We start from the raw sequence: 26,795 nt of genomic DNA on the forward strand, positions 1-26,795 counted from the left end.
TAATCTTGGATGTGACCCTCCTGCCTCTGTCTCTCCTGAGTGCTGGGAATACCTATCAGCTGAGCTACATTCCCTCGCTGTGGTGGTGTTTCTGAGACAAGATCTTGCTATATAGCCCAGGCTCACCTTGAACTCACAATCCTCCTGTCTTGGCCTCTGAGTGCTGGGATTGCAGGCTGCAGTTGTGTACGTTGGGGGGAGGGGAGTTGCTTGCTTTTCAGAAGTAGGGGTTCACTCTAGCCTAAACTGATTTGGAACTCATTCTCTAGTCCAGGCTGGCCTTGAGCTCACAGCGATCGTCCTACCTCAGATCTCCTGAGTGCTGGGATTATAGTCATGAGCCACAATACCTGGCAAATACCATCTCTTAAATTAGCATGACAACCTCAAGAGTTAGAAAGTCAGCATTCTGGTTTACCTTTGGGTGTAGGAACTTGCCCCAGGTTCACTTGGGTATGGGGTTAAACCTGTGCACGGCAGCTTTCACCCAGAATCCATATCCTTTTACCCATTTCCAAACATGGAGATTGAAGACTAATTGTCTCCACTTGGGTACTGCCCTGCATTCATAGTAGAGGTCCTGGGCAAGGTGGAGGTTAGAGCAAAGAGGTGTGTGGGGGTGAATGAGATAGGAAGGGCTCAGATCCTATCCTTCCAGGGTCCTGAGGAGAAAATGAAGTGTACCCCAAGTCACTAGGGAAGTTCCAGGTGGCTCTCCTCAGAGAAGGGAACAGGATTTATCCCAAGTACCTCCCCATCAGTCAGAATATTTCTGAGGCTTCCCTAATTCCTTTCTCCGCCCCAAATTAGGGGACCAGGAGGACCCCGCCCCATGCATGAAGGGGGCGGGGCCTGCGGGGTCTTCTGCTAATGGCTAACAGCTGCTGTTCCCTACACCAGCCCAGCGGGCAGGCCGAGGCCCAGACCAACCGGACGGCCGGACGCTTTCCCGCCGCCTGGGGAGCCTGGCCGGCCCCGGAGCAGGGCGATGAGGGACCGAGCAGGGAGGTGGGGGGTGGTGGTGGTGGTGGTGGTGGATCGAGATACGGATGAGGACTGAAACGGAGAGAAGGGCAGAGGGGAGGAAGAGCTTCGGGACAGGAGGCAGGGGTGAAGTGGACGGGGAACGAGGGAACAGAGCCGGGGTCGAAGATGGGGATGAGGGCAGCGGCGCTCCAAGTCTGCCAAGTTTAGGCGCCGAAGGTGAGCTTGGACGCATCGGTTCCCAGACACTGGCGAGATTGTCCCCGGGAGTTGGAAGTGAAGGAGGGGTTCCCACTGGAACCCAAAACTGGACTGGACCCCCCCAGCCCCAACTCGGGGGTCCCACTCGCCTGGCGCGCTCCGGCTGCCGCCGTCCCAGCGTCCCGCCGCCCGTGCGTCCTCGCCGCCGCCAGCCGGCTGCCCGGCCTAGGGCGACGGCCACGCCTCCCGCAGGCCACGCCCACCGCGGCCACGCCCCCCGAGCCTCCAGGGCGCCTCTAGTGCGGAGGAGGGGGGAAGAACGGGGGGGCGCCCGCTTGTCACCTGGTATGCAGGTATGTGTGCGTGTGGCAGGGCCTGGCCCCCTCCCAGGCCGTCACCAATCCCCGGGGCAGGGACCCTTCCAACGCCACCACGGCCGCTCTCCCGCCCTCTGCAGCTGCGCTGGCCGGGGCCCAGGGAGCGGGCGGAGCTGGCCGGGGCCCAGGGAGCGGGCGGAGCTGGCCAGGGCCCAGCTCGGGGAGGGCGCCTGGGCGGGCGCGGTGGTGACGGCGGGAGGTCACCCCTCCCCCAGCCTGACCGCCCAGGGCTGGAAGCCGCCCAGCGCAGGCCTGGTGCCCGGTGGCGTGACCGCTGCGAAGCTGCTTCCGCGGCGCGAGATTGCCATGGCTGGAGTCAGCCCTCAGACTCATCCTGCGCTACGCCTTAGTTTCTCCATCAGTAAAATGGGTAGTGTTGAGAAAATACTCCTAAACACTATGCATGGGCCAAATAGAGTCCCAGACATGGGACAGCTTACTTGAAGTGATGGGATGGTCCCCAGGGCCTTGTGCATGCTAGGTAAGCGCTCTGCTATGAGCTACATCCCTATCCCACAACTGGACTTTGGCTTGTATAGAACTTTGTGGAAGCCAAGCGCACATTTCTGTCACCCCAGTATCCAGGAGTTGGCAGCAGGAGGATCTGTTCAAAGTTACTTAGCTACAAAGCAAGTTTGAGGCCAGCCTGGGCTACATGAGATCCTGTCTCAAAAATCCAAACTATCTGGGAGTCACTTAGCAGCCTGGGTTTCACAAGTGATACTACTATTCCCAGTGGACACTTTGTATTATTTGTCTGTTTCACTTAAAAGAATGTCAGCTTCTGGCCTGGGGAGTTGGCTGTTGCCTCCCAAGCATGACCCTAGTTCTATCTCCAGAACCCACATCCGCTATTATGCATGGTGGTCCATGCTTGTTACACCAGATCTGGGAGGTGGAGACAGGTAGATCCCTGGGGATCCCTGGCCAGCCAATCTAACCCATTTTTGAACTCTAGCTCAAGGAGAGGCCCTAGCTCAAAAATGAACGTGGGTGATGGGTTAGAGAGATGGCTTAGCAGTTAAGGTGCTTTCCTGCAAAGCCAAAGGACCCAGGTTCAATTCTCCAAGACCCATGTAAGCCAGATGCAGAAGGTGGTGTGTACATTTGTAGTTTGTTTGCAGCAGCTGAAGGCCCTGGTGCGCCCATTCTCTATCTTCCTCTTTCTCTCTCAAATAAATAAATAAAATAAGTGTGGATGGAGCTGGAGAGATAGCTCAGCAGTTGAAGGCGCTTGCTTACAAAGCCTGGTGGCCTTAGATTCCGCAGTACCCACATAAAGCCGGATGCACAAAGTAGTACATGTGTCTGGGGTTCATTTGTAGTGGCAGGAGGCCCTGGTGCACCCATGCTCATTCTCTCTCTGTATATAAGTAACTTTTTAAAAACATGGATAGTAGCAGGGTGTGGTGGTGCACACCTTTAATCCCAGCATTTGGGAGGCAGAGGGAGGAGCATGGCCATGTGTTTGAGGCTACCCTGAGAGTACATAGTGAATCCCAGGTCAGCCTGGACTAGTGTGAGACCCTACCTTAAAAACAAACAAACAAAAAACAAACAAAAAACCATGGATGGTGTTCCTAGGGATGATACCCAAGGTTGCCCTCTGGCTTATGCGTATGCACGAGCGCGCGCGTACACACACACACACACACACACACACACACACACACGCACCACCCCCCCAAAAAAAGGACAGATATTGTCTATACCAACAGTGTCCCTGGTACCCAGTAAAGTCTGTGATGTACTTGACACGTGGCAGGAAGGATATGTGCCCTAGCACACACATGACCCAGCCCCCAGGGACCACGCTGCTCAGGTTGCATATAAAAATCATTTTAAATTACAAAGGTAGGAAGCATCAGTGCACACAGAGGAATGGAGAGCTCAGCCCGAGAACACTGGCATCACTCCATGGGCGATGGGCAGGAGGAGTGACTCCCAACAAGACCAGACAGCTGAAGGTGAGGCCTGGGTGCTGGTCTTGGGGGTGTGGCTTCTGGGGTCAGAAGTCTGCCTTCCGGAAACTTGCTCTGTTCAAGGAGTTCCTGGGGGAGAAAAGAGGGTGATTTACTAGGGACACAAAGGCCTTCAAGTCCATGGTGTTCCCCTGTCCTTCTCTTCCTCCTCCTCCAAGGATCCTTCTGCAATCTCTCTTTTCATATCCATATGATCTAACCATAGGCTTCAGATTCTCAGAATATACCACAGGATACGGGAATGATGCCCATTTTATAGATGTGGGAACAGCTCAGATAAATAGATGCAGGTTGGGGATGTGGTTTGGTAGTAGGGCACTTGCCTTACGCGTGTGAAGCTCTGAATTCAATCCCCAGTGTGCGCACACACACACAAGTAAAAGAAGGGTTCGAGAGATGACTTAGTGGCTAAGGTGCTTGCTTGCAAAGCCCAAGGACCCAGGTTCGATTTCCCAGGACCCATGTAAGCCAGATGCACAAGGTGGTACATGTGTCTGGAGTTGATTTGCAGTGGCTGGAGGCCTTGGTGCACCTATTCTCTTTTTCTCATTCTGTCTGTCTCTTTCTCTTTCAAATAAATTAATATATATATATATATTTAAGGGGAAAAAAAGGTAAAAGTTGAAACATGACAGACACATGGCTGCCCAGGGCCTGCCTGTGTGGACAACATATTGAGAAATCTGTACAAAGTAGTGCGTCTGTCCAGATTGCTATGCCTGTATAGCACAGCCTTCATGTGATGTTTGTCTTGGCCTGTCTCCTTGTCCTGTCTAGGCTCAATGTGGGCACCTGAGGCTGGTGGAGCTTGGTGCCATCAGGTGAGGCAGGCGCTGGGTGAGCAAGGGCTGCAGAGCCTCTCGCAGGCGGCAGTAGTGGCGTTCTAGTTCACGGTGGTACTCCTTCTGGTCAGGTCCAATCAGGGCCTTATTCCTCCGAAGTGCATCTTCACACCTGAGGTTCAGAAGGAGGCTGTCAGGGCTGGTACTCAGTAGAAAAAGCAAGATGAGAGGTGAGGGAGTCTCTGAGGTGGGGCAGCAAGCTGAGGTGCTGTAATAGGGAGTCAAGTTGATAGGAATTTTGAAGGGATGGGCACCCACTTTTTAATTTTTTTTTTTTTTGGTTTTTCAAGGTAGGGTTGCACTCTAGCCCACGCTGACCTGGAATTCACTATGGAGTCTCAGGGTGGCCTCGAATTCACGGCAATCCTACCTCTGCCCAAGTGCTGGGATTAAAGGCGTGTACCACCATGCCCAGATCACTTTTAAATTTTGTTTTAAATATTTTATTTATTTACAAGAGAGAGAGAGGATGGACATGATAGGGCCTCCAGCCAATGCAGATGAACTCCAGATGCATGCACCACCGTGTGCATCTGGCTTACGTGTGTCCTGGGGAATCAAACCTGGTGCCTTAGGCTTTGTAGGCAAGCACTTCAACAGCTGAGCCCATCTCTCCAGCCCCACTTTTAAAATTTTGAGACAGAATCTCATACAGCCCAAGTAGGCCTCCAACTCATTATGTAGCTGAGGATCTTGAACTTCTGATCCTCCTGCCTCTGCCTCCCCATTCTGGGATTACTGGCCTATACCACCATATCTGTTTATGCAGTACTGAGGATTGAACTCAGGACCTCATGCATGCTAGGTAGGCACCCCTACCCACTGAACCACACCCTCAGCCCAAGGGCCTACTTCTTGCAAAAATCCTTGAAGCAGAGCCGAAGTTTGTTGTGATGCCGGAAGAGCTTGGGATCTTCTGGGATCTCAGCCAAAAAGACCTGCGCCACCTCCAAGGGACCCTATGAGAGAGACTCATGAGGGTGCCTGCATGGCACCTGGAGACCTGTGGTAGCTGGCACCTCCCACACTCATGCCAACCATGCCTGGTTCACAGTGGGCCCCACGGAGCCTTGGAGCACCATCTGTAGCATCTTGGCATCTGGAGGGTCCTGCTCGGTGGCAAAGGCCAGCTCCCGTGTCTTCTTCTGCATGTCCTCAATGGCCACCTCCACTGGCATGAGCACGGTCTACAGGGTGAGCAGACTTTTGGGGGGGCCTTCAGGTATCCTGTCCCAAGCCAGCCCAAGGGAGCTTGGGCCCACTGAGGGCAGAAGGGTCCTCAGCTATGTGAAGGGCCCCAGGGGCTCTACCCTGTCTGGGTTAGCTACCACCATGCAGGGTCCTGGCTCAGCTGCTCTATGTTGGGGTCTCCTGGGCTCCTTAGACATGGAGGCAGAAGTTTGCATCTGGAGGTTGGAGCTATTGGTCCCTTCACTTCCCTGAGTTATGGAATGTCATTCCACTCCTCCCTGGATCTAGGGTTCCTCGGCTTCTTTGGGTGTGGGATTCCCATATACCACTTCTCCAAGACTGAAGTCACCCATCACTCCTCCCCTTACTTCCGCATCCCTGGATCCAAAGTTCTCCTATCACCCCTACCCACACCTGAGGTCCCCTTAATTTCCCTCCTTGGGTCTTAAGTACCTCCAGCACCCCTCTCAAACCTGTAGTCCCCTGAGGTGTTGCATCTCCCCGGGTATGAGGTCCCCTCACTTCCCTTCCTGGGTCTGAGTCCCCCACCTCCCCTCTCAGGGCCGGACTCCACCTCCTCACGGTGGCACACTCGGATGCGCGTCTTGATGTAGGGGAAGGCGTGCTCTGTGCTGAGCAACGTCTTGCGCTTGTGCTGCTCGGCCAGCTCCCCGTGTGCACGCCCATCTGGTGTGAAGGGCGTGCAGAACAGGAAGGCTCGAAGGCCATAGTTGCGGTCGAAGTAGGTCACTCGGTCCTTGAGCTCGTAGGTGTCGAAGTGTGGCTCCACATAGGTTATCTGGATGTAGGCCTGGGGCATGGCGTCAGGTGTGAAAACTCCCCAGCCCTGACTTACATACATGAAGCCCCATCTCTTGTGAAAGTGGACTTGGGGCCCTCTGCAGGGAGGGCTCTCTGACTCTAGGGTTCCTATATCTAGGGGTCAGGGACTCACCTGAGAAGTAAGATTTGAAACCCCCTAGGCAGTTGTTGTGCAGAGAGAGACAGGTTTTTTTTTTTTTTTTTGAGGTAGGTCCTCAAACTTGTTATATAGCTGAGGATGGCCTAGAACTCCTGATCCTCTTGCCTCTACCTCCTGAGAGCTGGAATTACAGGCATGGGCCACCCACCTCTCAAAATAAGAAGTAGAATTTTAAGTGGCCAGGTGTGGTGGCACATACCTTTTAATCCCAGCACTTAGGAGGCCGAGATAGGAAGATTGCTGTAAGTTTGAGGACAGCCTGGGCTAGAGTGAGACCCCATCTCGAACCCCCTTTCCCCCCCAAAGAACTATGACTTTAAGAACCAGGAGGTTGAAATGTGAGGATCAATCCTGTGAGTTTGTGGCCAGCCTGGGTACCAGTATGGGGTGCAGGTCATGTTGGGTTAGAATGAGAGCTTGCCTCACAGTAAACAAAAAACAGGAATACTCTTTTAAGGAAGGTCTCTAGGGAATAGTACTTGGAAACTTTTTGAATATAGGATCTTGGTGGGGAGATGGTCATGGAACCAACCTACCTTCTGTGGGTCAAGCTTGGACTTGTCCACAGGGTTAGAGTCTTTGATAATCTCCACCACATCGTCTCCAAAGCGCTCTGTGTAGAACTCCTGAGGATCGAGGGCTGACTCAGGGCAGCGCAGAGGCATCCTCCACTCCAGCCCCTTGGGAAGTCCAGTGGCCCGTTGTACCCAAGACCCTCTCAAACCCAGCACCAGAACCTGCCTCTAGTCGGTGTGATATTTCTGCTAGCTTCGTGATGGAAGGTTCCTTGTAAACAAACTCCTGCTCATCCAGGTCTCCGAAGCGAGGGCCGTAGAAGCCCACACGGAAGTATGTCCCAAATACACGCTAGGGCTGTGAGGGGGGTACTGCGCCTGAGAGACGCCTCTGGAGGCGCCCTCACCCCAGACACAGGTGTTTTCCTGGCTAACAGGGCAAGGAGAACCCCACAAATGGGGTGTGAAGACCTCAAGAACATGGAGTCAGGTGCACATGCCCATGGGTACTGGGAATCCTGGGGTTCAGATCCACACCTCAGCCGTGCTTGGGTGTGTGCATGTATGGAGGGGTGGAACTCAGGGCTTTCCCCCAGGCGAGGCAAGCACTCTTCGGGAAGCCAGCCCGCCAGCCCCTCACTGGCTGACTGGCAGGTGCTCTACCACTGAGCCACACAGGTAGGTACCTCTCTCTCTCTCTCTCTCTCTTTCTTTCTTTCTTTCTTTCTTTCTTTCTTAAGATGGCCTCACTAAGTTGTTAAGGCTCATTTTTTTCTTCAAGGTAGTGTCTAGCCCAGGCTGACTTGGAATTCGCTATGTAGTCTCAGGGTGGCTTCGAACTCATGGCAATCCTCCTACCTCTGCCTCCTGAGTGCTGCGATTAAAGGTGTGCGCCACTGCACCAACCACCATAATTTTTTGTTGTTTGGTTTTTCAAGATAAGGTCTCATTCTAGCCCAGGCTGACCAGGAATTCACTACGTAGTCTCAGGGTGGCCTCGGACTCACAGCAATCCTCCTACCTTAGCCTCCCAAGTGCTGGGATTAATTTAGTGTGCGCCACCATGCCCGGCTCACATTTTTTCAAAAACTATTTTTATTTATTTAAGAGGGAGAAAAATGGACAAACTCCAGACACATGTGCTATTTTGTGCATCTGGTTATATGTGGGTATTAGGGAATTGAACCTGGAGAATCAGGCTTTACAAGCAAGTGCCTTTAACCACTGGGCCATCTCCCCAGCCCAAGGTTCATCTCCAGTTTGTAATTCTCCTGCCTTGGCCTCCTGACTAGCTGGGACCCTAGGCATGCACTCCCAGGCAGGTTGGCCTGCTCCTCTCCTGTCTACCTTCCTGGTTAAACTCACTTCCTGAGTTCATTTCTTGTTTGGTTATTCTGTTCCTTATCACTTGATCTCTGTACTGCTCACATCTGTGCCTCAAAAGGACCAGGCACATGGCAGGTGGCGCCATGCTGGAATGACTGGGAAACCCTCTGGGCTGCCTCGTGCTCTGGGGCAGTGCCTCTGGCTCTGTTATTTTAGAATATTCCCCTCCCTCCCCAGCCCTAAGTTTGTAAGGAGGAACCCACACACGGGAAAGGAAGCAGGGTAGCTCTGCATTCACTCACCGAGGCAGGTCCGGTCAGGGTGGGGCAGATGTGGCAGGACCAGAGACGGGTGTGTTGGGGTGGGGCAGAGACACAGTCATGGGAGAGGTCAGAGCGACCCTATTCCAGCCTCCCTCCCCCTGCTGGTCATGCCACCTCTGAGGATTGTCCCATGGGGAGGGAGACCCAGCATTCCCGGAGGGCGGGGATGTGCCTGCCCTACTGGCCCCCACCCAGCCTGCCAGGGCTCTGGGCTCCTGCCATCTTTGGCCAGAAAATTCTCCCTCAACTAGAAGATGCCTAAAAATAGAAAGGAAGAGGCGGGACTGGGGGGGGGGGGGAACGCCTTAACCAGAGATGAATAGAGATCCTAGGGGGATGGGGGGGGCACACAGAAAAAATCTAAGTGACTAAGGGAGATGCAGAGATGGGAAGAAGAGAGAGCGCTAGCCAGCCAGCCACAGTGATGAGAAAGATGGAGGAAAAGCCAGACTGCAAAAGGGAAGGCATTAGCGTCCCCTTCCCTTTCTGTAACCCCAGTGGTGGTGACTTGAGCTGGCCCTGCTTGCGGGAGGGGTGTCTCTGGAGAGTTCCCAGCTGGGTGACTCATGGCTGCCCTTAGGATGTGGGGCGTGGGAGGGGGGCATCTGGGGAAGGAGGGAAGTGTGGGGGTCGTTGTGCGTCATCAACCACTGAGTCTGGGGCCCAAGCAGAAGGGTGACTACTGCTCTAGCGCCCCCTAGTGGTCCCCAACCACTGCTGACCAGGGATCATGGAGGACCCAAAGGCAGATGTCCAAGGAGTGGCTGGACTCACCTCCCAGCCAGAGCTCTGTGGGAAAAGAGGAAGCAAGATTAACAGAGCTTGGGATCAGGGAGGGGGACCCCTGAGGTCCAAGGGCCTGGTCTAGAAAGGGGTTTGGGAGGGGTCTAAGTAAGTATCTTCAGATGTAGACTAGGGAGAGATTTGGGAGGGGCCTAGAGTGGGGTCTGGGAGGAGCTCAGGCATAGTGGCGGGTCTAACAGGGATGGGGCCCTGGAGAGGGTCTAGGGTGGGGCCTTGGAAGGGCCTAGAATTGGATCTGGGAGGAACCTAGGAGTCTGAGTGAGGCCTAAAGCTGGGGGTAGGTGGCATCCGGGACCCACCTGGTGCATGATCTTCGTGAAGGACTCCTGTAGTTTGCCGTGCACCGCAGCCAGTTTCTTGTAGTCCCTGTGGGCTTCCAGGATGGGGATGAGGTTCTTGTACACCTCGTTTACTGCCTCATAGAGCCCACCCTGGTAGGAAGAGGGTGGAGCTCAGGTTTCCCCAGACCCACTATACTGCCTAGAACACGCTCTCCCTACCTTCCCCTCTGCGCTTGCTCATCACCCATCATCCCTGGGGAGCCCACCCTGACCACTTGAAACCCCAGTGCTGGGGAAGTAGAGACAAACAGATTCCTGGGGTTTGCTAGCCAGCCAGTCCAGCCTAACTGGTAAGCTCCAGGACAATTAGAGACACTGAACTCAAAAAAGGTGGATAGCACCCAAAGTTCTCCTCTGGCCTCCACATGCATAGGCACACATGCAGGCACACACGTAACACTGCCATGGAAAAACTGGCCCCAGACTTAACTGCCATCTTCCAAAGGGGAACAAAGAAAGGACAAGGTAAGAATGACATCGAAGGGACACAACAGGCACTGCACAGGAGAGACCTCAAGCAAACGCCCAAGAATCGCAACAAGCAAAATACAAAAGTAGCCTTCACTCTAGGAAGCAAACAGGAACATCCTGTATAGCGTGGCGAGTGCGGTGCTTACACGGGGCTGGGAGATGACTTGCTGACTTTCTGACCCCCAGGACCCGCACAGAGGCACATGCCAAGTAGTGCACACATCTAATAGTGCAATGAGAGCCAGAGCCAGGAGGATCTGGAAGGTCATGGACCAGTTAGTCCGGCCTTCCTAGCAGTGAAATGAAGACAGACCCTGTCTGAAGGTGAGAGGATAGACACCCCAAGATTGTCCCCTGATCTCCACACACACACATAGGTACCTATATCCACATGTGTGCGCGCACACACACACACACACATAATCATACAAAGAAACGTTCAGGGACTGGAGAGATGGCTTAGTGGTTAAGGCCCTTGCCAGCAAAGCCCAGAGTTATCCCCTGACCTCCACATGTGTGCTGTGGCACGTGCATGTGTGCACACATACACACATATTTAAAAAAAAATTAAATAGGCCACAAGACCACTGGGAAATCCTGCTGGAACTGAGCTGAAACCTCCATGTAGACCAGCTGACAGAAAGCTGGAAGAAGACATTCTGCATGCAGTTCAATGGAAGAGAGAGAAACCACCAGTGAAGATACTCAACAGTGGACACTGCAAGCCTTATACTTGGCCAGCCAGGCCAAATGAGCCAACAGGTACAATAGTGGCACGTCTGTCATGGTGAAACCAACTGCCCTCTAATTGGACTGGAGGCCTGCTCCATGGGAGGGAATACATCCCTGATACTGAAAACTTAAAACAGGGGTAGTCATGAGCCCTAGGGATGTAACATCTGCTGCTGTCTGGATAAGTGAATATACTATGCTTATCAAACTGCTCAGGAAGCACTTCTCTTAATATTCATACCCTTATATTAATGCTACTCTCACTTTTGGTAGAGAATCTTCTCTTTTCAGATGGAAGTGACCTTGAGATGATGCAGAAGGCCTCATGGTGCTGGAAAGAAGTGACATGAGTGCTCAGCACTGCAATATCTTTATCATACCTTCTAAGGCTCAGGGTCTATTGTGGAAGAGGTGGCGAAAAGAATGTAAGAGCCAAAGGAAGGGTAGGACTCCTTACAACGTGCTCCTCCAGACACAAAATGGCCTGGATATTCATGACCTCACAATGCCTGACACTACCTACACAAGACCATCATAATAGGAGGAAAAGATCATGACATCAAAGTATAAGAGAGACTGAGATGGGGAGGGGACATGATGGAGAGAGGAGTTTCAAAGGGGAAAGTGGGGGGAGGGAGGGCATTACCATGGGATTTTTTTTTTTTTTTATAATCATGGACGTTGTTAGTAATAAATAAATAAATAAAAGAAAAAAAGCCAGGTCTGTTGGGCTCACACCTATAATCCCAGCACATAGGCTGAGGTTAAAGGACTGCTGTGAGTTTCAGGTCAGCCAGGACTAGAGTGAGATCCTGCCTCAAAAAAAGAAAGAAAAGGGAGAAAAAGAGAGGGTGGTGTGGGCGTGGTTCAGGGACTCCTGTAGTTGAGACTGGCCTAGAACTATGTAGTAGAAAATGACCTTAAACTCCTGATCCTCCTACCTATCCCTCCTAGGTGCTGTGACTATAAGGCTTGTGCCACTACACTTGCCTTGTTTTTTAGGCAGAGTCTCTTTCTAGCCCAGGCTGACCTGGAACTCACTCTGGTTCCAGGCTGGCCTTGAACTTACAGCAATCCTATCTCAGCCTCCCAAGTGCTATGATTAAAGGCATGTATCACCACGCCTGGCTTTTTTTTAAAAAAATATTATTTTCTTGTCAAAAGATTGAGAATTTGGTATTGCTGAAGACTTCACATGCCTGAGCAGCAGAGTCATTGAGAAATCAAGCTGGTGCTAAGCAGAAAACCTCCCTGTAGCCCAGCCAACTGAAAGCTGGAAAAAGCTGCACTGTATGCAGCCTTATGGGAGACAAAAGTCATCAGTGGTGAAAACACTGGAAACCTCAAGTTTGGCCAGACAGGCCAAAGGACTGAACACGTGCAATAGTGGCATGTCTGCTCTGGGGAAACCAACTGCTCTCTAATTGGACTGAAGGCCCACTCTATGGGAGAGAATACATGCCTGGTACTGAAAACCTAATCAAAAGCTTATGGCAAGGGAGGTCATGAACCTTAGGGGTATAAAGCCTGCTCTTGTCTGGATAAATGCACCAAATTTCCCTGAAAGCACTACACTTAATGTTCACACTTATGCTACTCTCACTTCTGGTTAGAGAAGCTTCTCTTTTCAGATGGCAATGACCACTGGGATTTACCCAAAAGGCAACATAGTGCTGAGAAGAAGGGACAGAGGAGTGTCCAACACTGAAACATCTCACACTCTCCAAGGCTCAGGGTCCATTGCAGAAGAGATGGTGGAAAGAATGTAAGAGCCAAAGGAAGGGTACCACTCCTTACATACAACTGTCTAGACAGAATTTGGCCTTGATATCCAAGACCTTGCAGTGCCTAACAATACCCACATAAGACCCTCATAATAGGAGAAAAGGGTGACATCAAATTAAAAGAGAGACTAATGGAGAAAGGGAGGGGATATGATGGAGAGCAGAATTATGAATGGGAAAGTGGGGGACGGGAGGGAAATACCATGGTTTGTTGTCTGTAAGTATAGAAGTTATCAATAAAAAAAATTAAAAAAAAAAAAAAAAGATTGAGGGCTGGAGAAATGGCTTAGTGGTTAAGGTGCTTGACTGCAAAGCCAAAAGACCCAGGTTCCAGTCCCCAAGATCCATGTAAACCAGATGTACAAGGGAACACATGCATTTGGAGTTTGTTTGCATTGGCTAGAGGCCCTGGCGCATCCATATTCTCTCTCTCTCTCTCCCTGTCTCCTTTCCTTGACAAGCTCATGTATCCCAGACTGACCTCAAATTTGCCATGTAGTCAAGGATGACCTAGAACTCCTGATCCTCCTGCCTCTACCTCCCCAGTGTTTGAATTGCAGGTGTGCATCACCCACACCAGGTTTACGAATTACTGGAATGAAACCCAGAGCTTTGTGCATGCTAGGCCAACAGACCCACACCCTCAGTGAATTTTCTTTTCTTGCTGTTTCCTCTTGGGACAGGGTCTTGCTATAAAGCCCAGCCTAGCCTCAAACTCCCAATTCTCCTGCCTCAGCCTTGAGAGTGCTAGGATCATAGATGTGTGCCACCACATCTGGCTTAACCCTCCTTTCTCGACAGCTTAGTAAGAAAGGCGTTTGGTCAGCAGCGTGATGTCTTCTCCCAGCCCCTGGCAGGGCGAGGTCTCACCATGGTGAAGTAGGCTGCCGCCTGTTCCAGCAATCCCACCAACCCCAGCTCCGTGAAGTGCTTCCCTGAGCAGAAGCCTTCTTCATCAGGCGACAGGATGTCATCAGAGATGGCAGACTCTTCGAGCACATTGGATGAGATGTTCTGGGGTGGGTGGAAGGTGGTGTCAGGCCCCACTTGGGCCTTCCTCCTCCCCAGCCTGCCGCCCTGTGACTGCTTACCTGAAAAGACACGCAACCCACAGGCAGGTGGCGGCTGTCCTCGAGCAGGGCGAGGTACTCAGCCACCAGGGCGGCGGCGTGCACCATGCACTGGGCAGCCTCTGCATGGTTGCCCAGCTCCGCGTGCTTTCCTGCCATGTTCTGCAGCCATGTCAGCCTCAGGTCTGGGGAACCCTGGTAGCCCCGGGCAATTCTGGCATCCAGGAAAGATGGGATCTGGTGAGCAAAGGGACTCACCTGCTTCTCCCTAACTGTCCCTGATCATCTGGTGGAGTGGCCTACATCCTCAACTGTATCTCACTGATCTCCTTCTCTGTCCCTTCAACTCACTGCCCACTTGGCCAGTCCAGCACTTGTAGCTGTTTCCTTCCATGACCCTTATCTTTCTTGGCCCAACTTTTTCCTTGTTTTGCCTTTATCTTTAAACATTTTTAAAAAATTCTATTTAAAAATTTTTTTAAATATATTTATTGGCCAACAGAGAGAAAGAGAGGCAGACAGATTATGGACATGGTAGGACCTCCTTCCAGTGCAAACTAACTCCAGATCACTTTGTTCATCTGGCTTTACATTGGTACTGGGAACAGAATTCTGGTTGTTAGGCTTTGTAGGCAAGCGCCTTAACTGCTAATCCATCCCTTCACCCCTAAACTACTGTAAAATATATTTTTTTTTATTATTTACAAGCAGAGAGAAAGAAAGAGAGGGAGGGAATGGGCATGAAATTCCAGATACACAAGTCACATTGTGCATTTAGCTTTACATAGGTACTTAGGACTTGAACCCAGGCTGTCAGGCTTTATGAGCAAGCACCTGAACCACCAAGCTATGCTCCCCAGCCCTCACTGTGGACTCTAGGCAGGAGCTCTACCCCTGAGCCACGCCCCCAGCCCTCACTGTGGATTCTAGACAGGAGCTATACCCCTGAGCCACGCCCCCAGCCTTCACTGTAGATTCTAGACAGGAGCTCTACCCCTGAGCTGTGGCTCCAGCTCCAGTGTAATTTGAATAATCTTTTAAATCTCAGTGTAGGGCCTGGAGAGATAGTTTAGTGGTTAAGGTGCTTGCCTGCAAATCCAAAGGACCCAGGTTTGACTCCCCAGGACCCACATAAGCCAGATGTACAAAGGGATGCATGCATGTGGAGTTTGTTTGCAGTGGCTGGAGGCCCTGGCATGCCCATTTTCTCTTTCTACCTGCCTATTTCTGTATCTCTCTCTCTCATATAAATAAAATATTTTTAAAAATCTGGGTGTATGTTACATGTGTATGTGCCTATGCCATGGAGTGTGTATGGAGGTCAGAGGACAATTTTGGGGTGTCTGTCCTCATTTTTTTCTTTCATTTCTCGAGGTAGGGTCTCTGTCTAGCCAAGGTTGACCTGGAATTCACTACAGTCTCAAGGTGGCCCCGACCTAACTTACTGTGATCCTCCTACCTCTGCCTCCTGAGTGGTGGAATTAAAGGTGTGTACCACCATGCCCAGCCCTTGTCCTCTTTTTAAAGATTATTTTTATTATTATTTTGTCTTTGCCTTCTACCTTGTTTTAGGCAGAATCTTGTTCATGGCTGTGTTCATCAGGGTGACTGGCCCATCAGCTTCCGGGACTCTCCTGTCTCCGCCTTCCATCTTGCTCTAGGTGACCCCAGATTACAGATGCTAGTGCTTCAGCATGTGCTTTCTGTAGGTTCTGGGGTCTGAGACAGTCACAGCTGTGTAGCATGGACTTTATCCATTGGAGCCCTCTCCCCAGCCTGGCATGGATCTTAAGTGTATCCCCAAAGGCCCATGTGTGAAGGCCTTCTTGGGACTACTGGAGCAGTCTTCTGATCATGGAGGATGCGCTCCTGGTCTCTTCTTCTCTGTCTTTGACACCTCAGGCAAGGGGCGTCTTGGCTCTGCTGTGTGCCTGCCTTATGTGGCTCCTCACCACAGGCTCAAATCAACCCATCAGGCCAACTGACTGTGGACTACAATCTCCAAAACTGGGAGCTAAAGTAAGCCTTTTCTCTTTGTAAGTCAGTTGTCTTGGGGAGTGTTGTAATAACTGAAAGATGACATACTCTAAACGGTCCATTTCACTAACAATTCTTCCCTGTTCATCTGCCTCACTTTGTGCTCCCATCACTCTCACCTGCCTGGTTAGGTATGTGACTCTGTGCCCCTTTTTCTTTCTCCCTTTTTTTGGTGTGTGTATATGTGGCACATATACATGCACGTGCCCCTGTGTTCACATATGGAAGCCCAAGGAGGTATCCAGTGTCCTCTTCTATTGCTCTTCCACCATATTTCCTTGAGACAGAGGCTCCCACTGAATCTGGAACTCTCCATTTTTCAGTTTAACAGGTTGACCAGAAAGCCTCAGGAATCCTGACTCTACATCTCTCAGCGATGGGGTTACAGGCATGTGTGGCCATGCCTAGCTTTTTTTTTTTTAATTTATTTGACAGACAGAAAGAGGGAGAAAGAGCGGGAGAGGGAGAGAAAGAGAAAGAGAGAGAGAGAGAATAGGCATGCCAGGGCCTCCAGCCACTGCAAATGAACTCCAGACACGTGTGCCCCTTTGTGCATCTGGCTAACATGGGTCCTGGGGAATCGAACCTGGGTACTTTGGCTTTGCAGACAAATGACTTAACTGCTAAGCCATCTCTCCAGTCCTCAGGCCTAGCTTTTTACATGAATGCTGGATCAAACTAAGGTCCTTGTGTTTATGCAAATTATTACTCACTGAGCCATCTCACAGCCATTCTGTCCCTCTTCCTTCCTTCCTTCATTTTTATTATTATTATTTTTTGTTTTTTGAAGTAGGGTCTCACTCTAGCCCAGGCTAACATGAACTCACTATGTAGTCTCATAGTGGCCTTGGACTCAGCAATCCTCCTACATCTGCCTCCCAAGTGCTAGGATTAAAGGCGTGCACTACCACGCCCAGCTATTCTGTCCCTCTTTCTAATTGTACACTTTCTGCTCTAGGCCTCTCACCCCTGCTCACCTGCCTGTCTCAGAGGGCATGACTGGAGATCCCACCTGGTTCCTCTTACCTGTACATGAGGTCGATGAGCATCTCTGGATCCTCCTGGTGCTCCTTCATCTTCACCGTGTCCGTCAAGATCATGTGCAGATTGAACATGAGGTCCTGAACCTGAACCAGCAGAGGTCTGGGATCAGTGAGGTAGTGGGGTCAAGGCTTGAGTACAGGAAGGTAAGCTGGGTGTGGTGGTAAAGTTCTGTCATCCCAGAACCCAGGAGGCAGAGGCAGGAGGATCAGGAGCTCAAGGTCATCCTCAGGTACAGAGAAAGTTCCAAGCCATCCTAGGCTAAGTGAGAGTAAGACTGTTTAAAAACATTAAAGAGAGAGAGAGAGAGCCATGCATGGTGATACACGCTTTTAATCCAATACTTGGGAGGTAGAGATAGGAGGATCACCATGAATTTGAGGCCACCCATTTTCTCTCTCCCTTTCTTTCTCCTTGCAAATAAATAAATAAATTTAAAAGACAACAACAAAGAGCAACAAAAAGAGCTGGGTGTGGTTGACACACCTGTAATCCCAGCACTCGGGAGGCACAGGCAAGATGACTGCCATGAGTTAGAGGCCATCCAGGATGACTTGTGAGTTCTAGGCCATGCTGTCTAAAATAAAAAGTGAGAAAACAAAGGAGGAAGAAGAGGAAAGAAAAACAAAAGGCTGGGGTGGGGGAGATGGCTTAGTTTAGGAGTTCCTTTGCCTCGTCTGGAGGCCCTGGTATGCCCATCCTCTCCCTTTCTCTGCCTCTTTCTCTCTCTCAAATAAATAATAAAAATAAAGTTTAAAAGAAAAACAGAAGGCTGGAAGTGGTGGACTATAACCCCAGAACTTGGATAGCAGGGAAAAGAAGACCAGTTTAAGGGTAGCCTGAGCTGCATACTGAGTTCCAGGTCAACCTAGGCCAAACATAGGACTCTGTCTCAAAATAGGGGGTGTGTATGTGCCAGGCCTGGTGGCGCATGTCTGTAGTCGCAGCACTCAGGAGTTTGAGGCAGGAGGATGGCCATGAGTTGGAGGTAAACCTGGACAACAAAGAATGATACTGTGTCAAAAAAAATCTTTTTGTTTGCTGGGTGTGGTGGCACACACCTTTAATCCCAGCACTTTGGAGGCAGAGGTAGGAGGATTGCTATGAGTTCATGGCCGGGGTCCTTTGGCTTTGTAGGCAAACGTCTTAACCTCTAAGCCATCCTCTAGCCCTCAAACAAATTTATAAAAAAGAAACAGAAATCTAGGCATGGTGGCGCATACCTTTAATCCCATTTGGGAGGCTGAGGCAGGAGGGGAGGTTTGCTGTGCAGTCAGCTGGGTCTATAGAGTGAGTTCCAGGTCAACCTGGGCTAGAGTGAGACCCTACCTCGAAAAACCAAACCAAAAAAAAAAAAAAAAAAAAAAAAAATCCCCTAAGCAAAACAAAAAACAAGAGCCTCTGGCCCAGGATGAATGGGAGGGTCAAGGCATTACCTGTTCAGCAAAGGTACTGTCCCTTAGCCCCACATCCTCCTCTGCATAGGTGAGGATGGTCTTCAGGGAGCGTCTCAGGTGCTCTTCACTGAAGTTCTGCGTGGTCCCCACAAGAGACGACAGGGACATGGTCACTAGCATTTTCACACGGGCAAAGTTCTGTGGGGACAAGGGAGGCAGAGTCACTCTAAACCTCCACGTTAGGAATCGGCTCAATCTGCTGACGTGTTACCTCATCATCTACCTCCCGGACCTTGTATTAACATTCCCCATCACTCCACCTGTCCACCCCAGGCCTCCTGAGGCCTTCTGACTCTTCCTCTCCCCTCCTCTGTTCCCTTAGGGCAATGCCATCTCCAGGCAGAAGCCCTGATTGAGCCTTAGGGAGACCATACCCCTTGACACGCCCCCACACATTGCCATGCCCCCTGCCATGCCCCCATACGTTGCCAATCTCGAAGTTCTGGCGCATGAGGAGGTAGAGCGAGGCGCTGGCGTGAGTGCGGATGGTGCTAACACGGCTGCCACAATGTCGCAGAAGTCTCAGGCAGAGGTCAGCACACAGCTCTGTGTCCTCCTCGAACAGCAGCTCTGGGAACTACCCCCCAGGACACAGGTGAACACTACTCAGCCACTCCTCTCATAGGCCCAGAGCCTCCCAGGTGGAGGGTGGGCTGGGGCTTGCCTGTGTCCCCCCCTTTGCCCGGTGACATACGTGGGTCCTTGCTGTGTGACCCTCATCAGGTCATTTGGCTACTCTGACCTCAGTTCTATGTTGTCTTTCTTAAAATTTTCATTATTTCTTAATTTATTTCTTAATTTTTTTTATGAGGTGGGGTCTTCCTCTAGCCCAGGCTGATCTGGAATTCTCTGTGTAGTCTCAGGCTGGCCTCGAACTCACAGCGATACTCCTACCTCTGCCTCCCAAGTGCTGGGATTAAATATGTGTACCACACACTAGGACTAGAGGGAGACCCTACTTCAAAATACAAAACAAAAAAAACCCAGCAACAAAAAGACAATAAATAGGCTGGAGAGATGGCTCAGCAGTTCAGGCACGTATCTGCAAAGACTAATGGCCAGAGTTCAATTCCCCAGTGCCCACATAGAACCAGTTGCACAGGGTGGCACATCAGAGTCCATGGTCAGTGGCTGTAGGCCCTGGTGTGCCTATTCTGTCTGTCCTTCTTCTCTCTGTGCTTGTAAATGAATAAAAAATATATATATATACACATACATACATACATACATACATACATACATACATACATACTTGGGTTTTTGAGGTAGAGGCTCACTCTAGCCCCAGCTGACCTGGAATCTACTCTGTATTCTCAGGGTGGCCTTGAAATCACAGTGATCCTCTTACCTCTGCCTCTGGAGTGCTGGGATTAAGAGCATGTGCCACCATGCCCAGCCAAAATAATATTTTTGGTTGTTTTTTCAAGGTAGGGTCTCAGTCTAGCTCAGGCTGACCTGGAATTCACTATGGAGTCTTAGGGCGGCCTTGAACTCACGGCAATCCTCCTACCTCTGCTTCCTGAGTGCTGGCATTAAAGGCGTGCGCCACTATGCCCGGCTTAAAAATAAAATTTTCTAAAAAGATAACGAAGAAGTTTTTGGGGGGGACAGGAAGATGGATCAGCTATTAAAGGTGCTTGTTTGCAAAGCCTGATGGCCTGAGTTCAATTCCTCGGTACCCATGTAAAACCAGATGTACAAAGTGGCCAATGCATCTGGAATTTGTTTACAATGACAGGAGACCTTGTCATGCCCAAACTCACTCTCTGTCTGCCTCTTTCTCTCTGTCTCAAATAAATAAATAAAATTATATTTTACAATTGTGTCTTTTTTTAAAAAAAGTAGTAGTCTTCAGGGCTGCAGAGATGGCTTAGCAGTTAAGGTACTTGCCTGCAAAGTCAAAAGACCCAGGTTCAATTCCCCAGGACTCACATAAGCCAAATGTACAAGATGGTACATGTGTCTGGAGTGTTTTAAGTGGCTGAAGGCCCTGGTATGCTCATTCTCTCTCTCTCAAATAAAGAAGGTAAAAATAAAATACTCTTTTTTTTTGAAGGGGGCTTGGAGAGATGGCTTAGTTGTTAAGGTGCTTGCCTGCAAAGCCTAAGGACCTAGGTTCGATTCCCCAGTACCCACGTAAAAGCCAGATGTACAAGGTGGTACATGTGTCTGGAAATCATTTGCAGTGGCTAAAGTACTTGGCGTGCTCACTCTCTACCTGCTTCTCTCTCTCTGATAAATAAAGATGTTTTTGTTTTTTTGTTGTTGTTTTTCGAGGTAGGATCTCACTCTGGTTCAGGCTAACCTGGAATTAACTCTGTCATCTCAGGGTGGCCTTGAACTCATGGCGATCCTCCTACCTCTGCCTCCCAAGTGCTGGGATTAAAGGCGTGCGCCACCATGCCTGGCTTTTTTTTTTTTTTAAAATAAGGTCTCTGTGCTGTGAAATTTCACAGTACTCACTGGATGCTCAAAAAATGAGCTGCTGCCATGTATGGTGGTACACCCCTTTAATCCCAGCACTTGGGAGGCAAAGGTAGGAGTATCCCTATGAGTTTGAAGTCAGCCTGGCCCAGAGTGAGACCCTACCTTGGGAAAAAAAAAAAAATTGCTATGGGCTGGGAAGATGGCTCTGCAGTTAGAGCACTTGCCACTCGAGCATGAGTACCTAAATGTGTACTCCCGATCCCATATACACTGGGTGCGCTAGCATAGCCAGCACCTGTAATCTCAGTCCATGACAGCAAGACGGGAGGTAGACAGAATAGCCCAAAAGCCGGCAGGCCAGCCAGCGGTCAAGAAGAGATTTGGCCTCACACAAGGTGGACAAGTACCACCTTCCAAAGTTACCTCCTGACCTCGGCATGTGCTGTGCCACACACCTGCCGGCATTCACACACAGGAACATGCGTACACACGCACACTGCTATAATTACAACTCTGAACTGTGGTGAGTGAGGGGCGCTCACCTTGGATACCAGTGCCCGCTGGGTGGCCAGGCCGTGCTGCAAGAAGAGGGCGCTCTGCGCACTACCCAGGCTGTACAATACGACCTTCAGCACTGCGCCAAGGACACTCTCCCGAGCTTCTGAGAGCATCACCGTCTTCAGGGAAAGGGTCAGGAATAAAGTATTAGAAACTTGGATTTTCATGGGGTTGGGAAGCTCAGTGATTATGGGGTCAAACCCTACCTGCACAATGATCTCCAGGGTATCCAGAACCACCAGGCTGACCTCTGTTGCCAAGTTCCCATCCACCAGGGCTTCGTGTTCCATTTCATCCTTGGTTCTGGAAGAGAGGCAGGTTCTTGTGAAGCCACTTGGAGCCAGATGGTTTGCCACAGCTGGTCTCTCCTGCCTTGGCTTGTCAGTGGGGAAGTAGCAATCTGAAAATTGGTTTGAACCCAGAAAATTTCTTTCTACCTCTATGGTCTCTATGTCCCCAAGAGTTTATGGATTGGAGGCTTAGTCCTCAGTAACAGTAATAAGAGATGGAGACAAGATATGAGGCATGGCTGAGCAGTAGAGCTCCTGTCTAGAATCCACAGTGAGGGCTGGGGGTGTGGCTCAGGGGTAGAGCTGTCTAGAATCCACAGTGAGGGCTGGGGGCGTGGCTCAGGGGTAGAGCTCCTGCCTAGAGTCCACAGTGAGGGCTGGGGGCGTGGCTCAGGGGAGAGCTCCTGTCTAGAATCCACAGTGAGGGCTAGGGGCGTGGCTCAGGGGTAGAGCTCCTGCCTAGAGTCCACAGTGAGGGCTGGGGGCGTGGCTCAGGGGTAGAGCTCCTGCCTAGAGTCCACAGTGAGGGCTGGGGGCGTGGCTCAGGGGTAGAGCTCCTGTCTAGAATCCACAGTGAGGGCTGGGGGCGTGGCTCAGGGGTAGAGCTCCTGTCTAGAATCCACAGTGAGGGCTGGGGCATGGTTGAGAAATAGCGCTCCTGCCTAGAATCCTCAGCCAGGGCTCCAGCATAACTCAGCTGCCGACACCTTGCTAGCATTGGTGAGGCTCTGGATTTGATCCCCAACGCCACAAAATAATAATGTGGTGCAGTCTAGTGTTACATCATTGGGTCATTTTAAATGATTTGGGATTTTGTACCCAGGGAAGGGATTAAGGAAGTTCTCAAGACCCTTTAATTCTTGAGTTTTTTGTTTCTTTAGTGGTGATGAGTATTGAACCTTAGGCCTAATGCATTCAAGGCAAGTACTCTACCACTGAGCTATATCCCAGCCCTCCTTTTACTTTCACAAAATTATTTACATGTAGCTAATGCTGGTCTTGCACTAAGCAAGGATGATGCAGAACTCCCGAGCCCGCTGCTTCCATGTCCCAAGTGCTGAAATAGCAGGCATAAACCAAGAAACCTCTTTTTTTAATAAAGTGGCCTGATTCAGATGGTAAAGCAAAATAGACTAATCCCATCCACCACCTACTTGTCCACACGCTCTGAGGGTTGTCTCCAGTGTGTGACGCTTTTACGCCAGCGAACATTCTCCTGGTTTCCAAATGGACTCCTTTCTGCAACACATAAATGTACGTTCATAGGTATACAGTAGTGCATGAGCACGCGGCACCTACACGGTACATGCATGGGGTAAACTCACTAACACTGCCATACACGCTGGCATGTGAGGACAAGTGGGGAACAACAGATGCCCCGTGAGTAGCAATGAAACACTGACTGTTTTTCCAGACAGGCTCTTTTTGGGGAGGGGATTTACTTTTAGTTTATTTTTATGTGCATGAGTGCACACACTGGTGTGCACATAGAGGCCAGAGGTTAACACTGGCTATTTTCCCCTGTGGCTCTCCATCTCTTTTGAGACTCGGTCTCTAAATGAACTCACTAATTTTGGCTAAATAAGTTGCTACCTAGCAAGACTCAAGGGATCTTGTTTCTGCCTTCCCAGAGCTGGGGTTACAGGCACAGGCCACCATGCCTGGCAGCTTATATAGGTTCTGGGGATACAAACTCAGGGGTGGTTATGCTTGTGAGGCAAATACTTTACCCACCGAGCTATCCAGGCTTCTCAGAGTCTTACATAACTCAGGCTATCCTGAATTTGTATGTAGCAGAAGCTAGCCCTGAACCCCACATCCTCCTGCCTCTACTTCCAGTTGTAGAGATGACAGGTGTGCACTACCATGCTGGCTCCCCACTGTCTTCTCACCCCGACTGCGCCGCACCATCTCTTGACGGGCCCCAATGGTGCCCAGAATGGCTTCCTCCAGCCGGGCCTTCATGTCCAGTGACTTTTTGAATGTGAGGCTGTTGATACGCTCAAAGGCCTTTTTTCCCTAGGAGGGCAGAGAACTAGTGTTCAAGACCAGTGTGTTCTTCTGTAAGACCTCTGCTTTGGGCAACTCTTACCTCCAGCGTCCTGAGCCGGAAGACACAGGCCTTTCTTCTTCCCTCCCTCTTTCCCTTCTTCCTTTTCTTCTCTTCCTTCCCTTCCTCCCCCTTTTTCCCTCTCCCTCCCTTCCCTTCTTCCTCTTCTTTCCTTCCTTCATTTTATTTTGAGACAGGGTCTTACTTTATAGTACAGGCTGGCCTAGAACTTACCATATAGTCCAGCCTGGCCTTGAACTCATGGCAGTCCTCCTACCTTGGCCTCTGAAAGTGCTGGGATTGCAAGTCTCTATCACCATGTCTAGCCTTCCTCTTCTGTCCTTTCCCCCTACCTCCCTTCATGCTGGAGCCTTGCACGGGCTAGGCAGGCGCTCTACCGCTGAGCCACAGCCCAGCCCAGCCCCTCACTGTGCCTTCTAGGCAGCCTCAGCCTTGAGCCTCAGCTCAATAATGTATTCCTAAATACTTGCCTGCATGCTGCATTTCTTCATTCTCAGTCCCACAGAAACTTGCTCACAGTCCACCCCTTCACACCAGCTCGTGATGCTGTAGGGTCCTGGATACCCATTAAGCCTGCCTCCTTCACAGCCTCTGGATCACCCCTCATACCTTGTACTCAAAGGCTGCCAGGCAGAGGTAGAGCAAGTCCAAGAGGCGTCCCAGCTGAGGCAGGGCCAGGTCAGCAGTCCAGCGCTGCAGGAGGGCTGGCTCTGCATTTTTCAAGACCCACAGCACACACACCAGTAAGGTCCGGCTGGACTCAGCAGAGAGGGAACAGCCTGAGCGAGACGCCTGGACCCAAAGAGGGAACAGAATCTATATCATTTCCCCCACACTAGGTGAATTCTCTCCAACACGTATCTCAGGACGACTTCTCTTACTCATTTGGAAAGTGGACAAACCTCACACTTACAGCTGATGGTCCCTGAGAGATGCTGCTCCGGGAGCCAGGGGCCAGGGGCCCACCAGCAATTGCCATGGCCACAGATGGGTTGATAGTGCCTCCGATGTCCCCTTCACCTTCTGTGTCTGAGTCCAGCAGGGAGGCCAATCTTGACCGCTGACCTGGACCCTCTGGGGGAGCAACAAGGTACAAGAATAAGGTCTTTGTAAGTGGTGTCCCTTTTTCTTGAATTTCCAGTGTTTCCTGATATTATCACCCCAGCTCATGTTGGGGGTCTCTGGTTGTCTAGTCCCAGAACTCATATCTTTGCAATTTTTTTGGGTGGGGGTAGAGTCTCACTCTATCTAGCCCAAGTTGACTTGGAACTCACTCCATAGTCCCAGGATGGCCTCAAACTCACAGTGATCCTCCCACTTCTGCCTCCCAAGTGCTGGGATTAAAGGTGTGCACCACCATGCCCAGCCATATCTTTGCATTTTAATAAGGTATATTCATCATGCAACTGTAAAGCCTGTAAATGAATAAAGACCTAGGCTAAATCAATTCTATTACTATAACACTTAGAACATGACTTGGAGCTGGAAGCATGGCTCAGGGGTAGAGCTCGTCTAGAATCCACAGTGAGGGCTGGGGGCGTGGCTCAGGGGTAGAGCTCCTGTCTAGAATCCACAGTGAGGGCTGGGGGCGTGGCTCAGGGGTAGAGCTCCTGTCTAGAATCCACAGTGAGGGCTGGGGGCGTGGCTCAGGGGTAGAGCTCCTGTCTAGAACCCACAGTGAGGGCTGGGGGCGTGGCTCAGGGGTAGAGCTCGTCTAGAATCCACAGTGAGGGCTGGGGGCGTGGCTCAGGGGTAGAGCTCCTGTCTAGAATCCACAGTGCGGGCTGGGGGCGTGGCTCAGGGGTAGAGCTCCTGCCTAGAATCCACAGTGAGGGCTGGGGGCGTGGCTCAGGGGTAGAACTCCTGTCTAGAACCCACAGTGAGCTGGGGGCGTGGCTCAGGGGTAGAGCTCCTGTCTAGAATCCACAGTGAGGGCTGGGGGCGTGGCTCAAGGGTAGAGCTCCTGTCTAGAATCCACAGTGAGGGCCGGGGGCGTGGCTCAGGGGTAGAGCTCCTGTCTAGAATCCACAAGAAATACTGGGGGCATGGTCGGTTGTAGAGGTTATCAGCATTTGTGAGGCCTTGGCTTCTGGGGATAGAACATGACCTGGCCCACAAGGTCATTAGCAGCAAGGCGATGATGATGACAAGAATAGCAGTAATAGTGAGACTACTGCCATTATTACAGTATCATTAGTACTTATCATCACTTATGTACTAATGTACTTATGTACTAATGTACTTATGTACTTACCCTCGCTGGGGGGTGTAGCCTAGTGGTAGAGAGCTTTCCTGACTTTCATCAGACCCTGGGTTCCGTCTCCAATAGAACAATTTTTTTAAACTTTATTTTTATTTTATTTGAGAGAGAAAGAGAAATAAAAAAAAGCAGAGAGAGGGCAAGAGAGAGAATGGGCACACCAGGGCCGCCAGCCACTGCAAACAGACTCCAGACGTATGCGTCCCCTTATGCATCTGGCTTACGTTTATCCTGGAAACTCTAACCAGGATCCTTTGGCTTTCCAGGCAAATGCCTTAACCGCTAAGCCATCTCTCCAGCCCAGCGAACATTTTTTTAAAAAATCAACTCAGCTGGGCGTGGTGGCCCACGTCTTTAATCCCAGCCCTTGGGAGGCAGAGTTAGGAGGATCGCTGTGAGTTAATTCCAGATCATCCCGGTCCAGAACCAGACTAAATTACCTGTCCAGGGTCTCCCAGCAGATAAGAGTAAAAAGTAGAGTTAGTTTTTTTTTTTTTTGTTTTTTTTTATCATAGTTATTTGAGACAGAGAGGGGGAGAGAGTGTGTGTGAGAAAGGCTTCTAGCCACTGCAAATGAACTCCAGACACATGCACCACCATGTGGGACCTGGAGAATTGAACCTGGGTCCTTAGGCTTTGCAGGCATGTGCTACTTAACCACTAAGCCATCTCTCTAGACCTTTATTTTTTTTTTCATTTTTCGAGGTAGGGTTTCACTCTAGTCCAGGA

General features: G+C 50.7%; 2 protein-coding genes across 5 annotated transcripts in view; both read right to left on the reverse strand.

Annotated features, from left to right (window-relative positions):
- Window positions 1-1,387, reverse strand: part of Kank2 (KN motif and ankyrin repeat domains 2) — a 58,747-nt gene extending 57,360 nt beyond the window's left edge. The window contains exon 1 of one of the 2 annotated variants that reach the window (XM_004667469.2): window positions 1,335-1,387. The gene's annotated coding sequence lies outside the window, so the exon portion shown is untranslated. The remainder of the gene's footprint in view (window positions 1-1,334) is intronic. The other variant, XM_045142779.1, reaches the window with a different exon arrangement.
- Window positions 1,388-3,385: 1,998 nt separating this feature from the next.
- Dock6 (dedicator of cytokinesis 6) overlaps window positions 3,386-26,795 on the reverse strand; it is a 77,370-nt gene continuing 53,960 nt past the window's right edge. For all 3 annotated transcript variants that reach the window (XM_045142692.1, XM_004667472.3, XM_004667471.3), the window contains 20 exons: window positions 24,720-24,880; window positions 24,416-24,598; window positions 23,628-23,754; window positions 22,890-22,974; window positions 21,652-21,748; window positions 21,430-21,564; window positions 18,885-19,037; window positions 18,440-18,598; window positions 16,989-17,089; window positions 13,947-14,139; window positions 13,726-13,869; window positions 9,827-9,958; window positions 9,498-9,512; window positions 7,301-7,426; window positions 7,096-7,185; window positions 6,152-6,388; window positions 5,430-5,573; window positions 5,239-5,345; window positions 4,337-4,498; window positions 3,386-3,613 (listed from right to left, as the gene is read on the reverse strand). In XM_045142692.1, coding sequence (XP_044998627.1) covers window positions 3,571-3,613; window positions 4,337-4,498; window positions 5,239-5,345; window positions 5,430-5,573; window positions 6,152-6,388; window positions 7,096-7,185; window positions 7,301-7,426; window positions 9,498-9,512; window positions 9,827-9,958; window positions 13,726-13,869; window positions 13,947-14,139; window positions 16,989-17,089; window positions 18,440-18,598; window positions 18,885-19,037; window positions 21,430-21,564; window positions 21,652-21,748; window positions 22,890-22,974; window positions 23,628-23,754; window positions 24,416-24,598; window positions 24,720-24,880 — 2,594 coding nt within the window. In that variant the 3' untranslated portion in view covers window positions 3,386-3,570. The remainder of the gene's footprint in view (window positions 3,614-4,336; window positions 4,499-5,238; window positions 5,346-5,429; window positions 5,574-6,151; window positions 6,389-7,095; window positions 7,186-7,300; window positions 7,427-9,497; window positions 9,513-9,826; window positions 9,959-13,725; window positions 13,870-13,946; window positions 14,140-16,988; window positions 17,090-18,439; window positions 18,599-18,884; window positions 19,038-21,429; window positions 21,565-21,651; window positions 21,749-22,889; window positions 22,975-23,627; window positions 23,755-24,415; window positions 24,599-24,719; window positions 24,881-26,795) is intronic.

The sequence above is a fragment of the Jaculus jaculus genome, chromosome 2 (genome assembly GCF_020740685.1).
Source record: "Jaculus jaculus isolate mJacJac1 chromosome 2, mJacJac1.mat.Y.cur, whole genome shotgun sequence".
Classification (NCBI taxonomy): Eukaryota; Metazoa; Chordata; class Mammalia; order Rodentia; family Dipodidae; genus Jaculus; species Jaculus jaculus.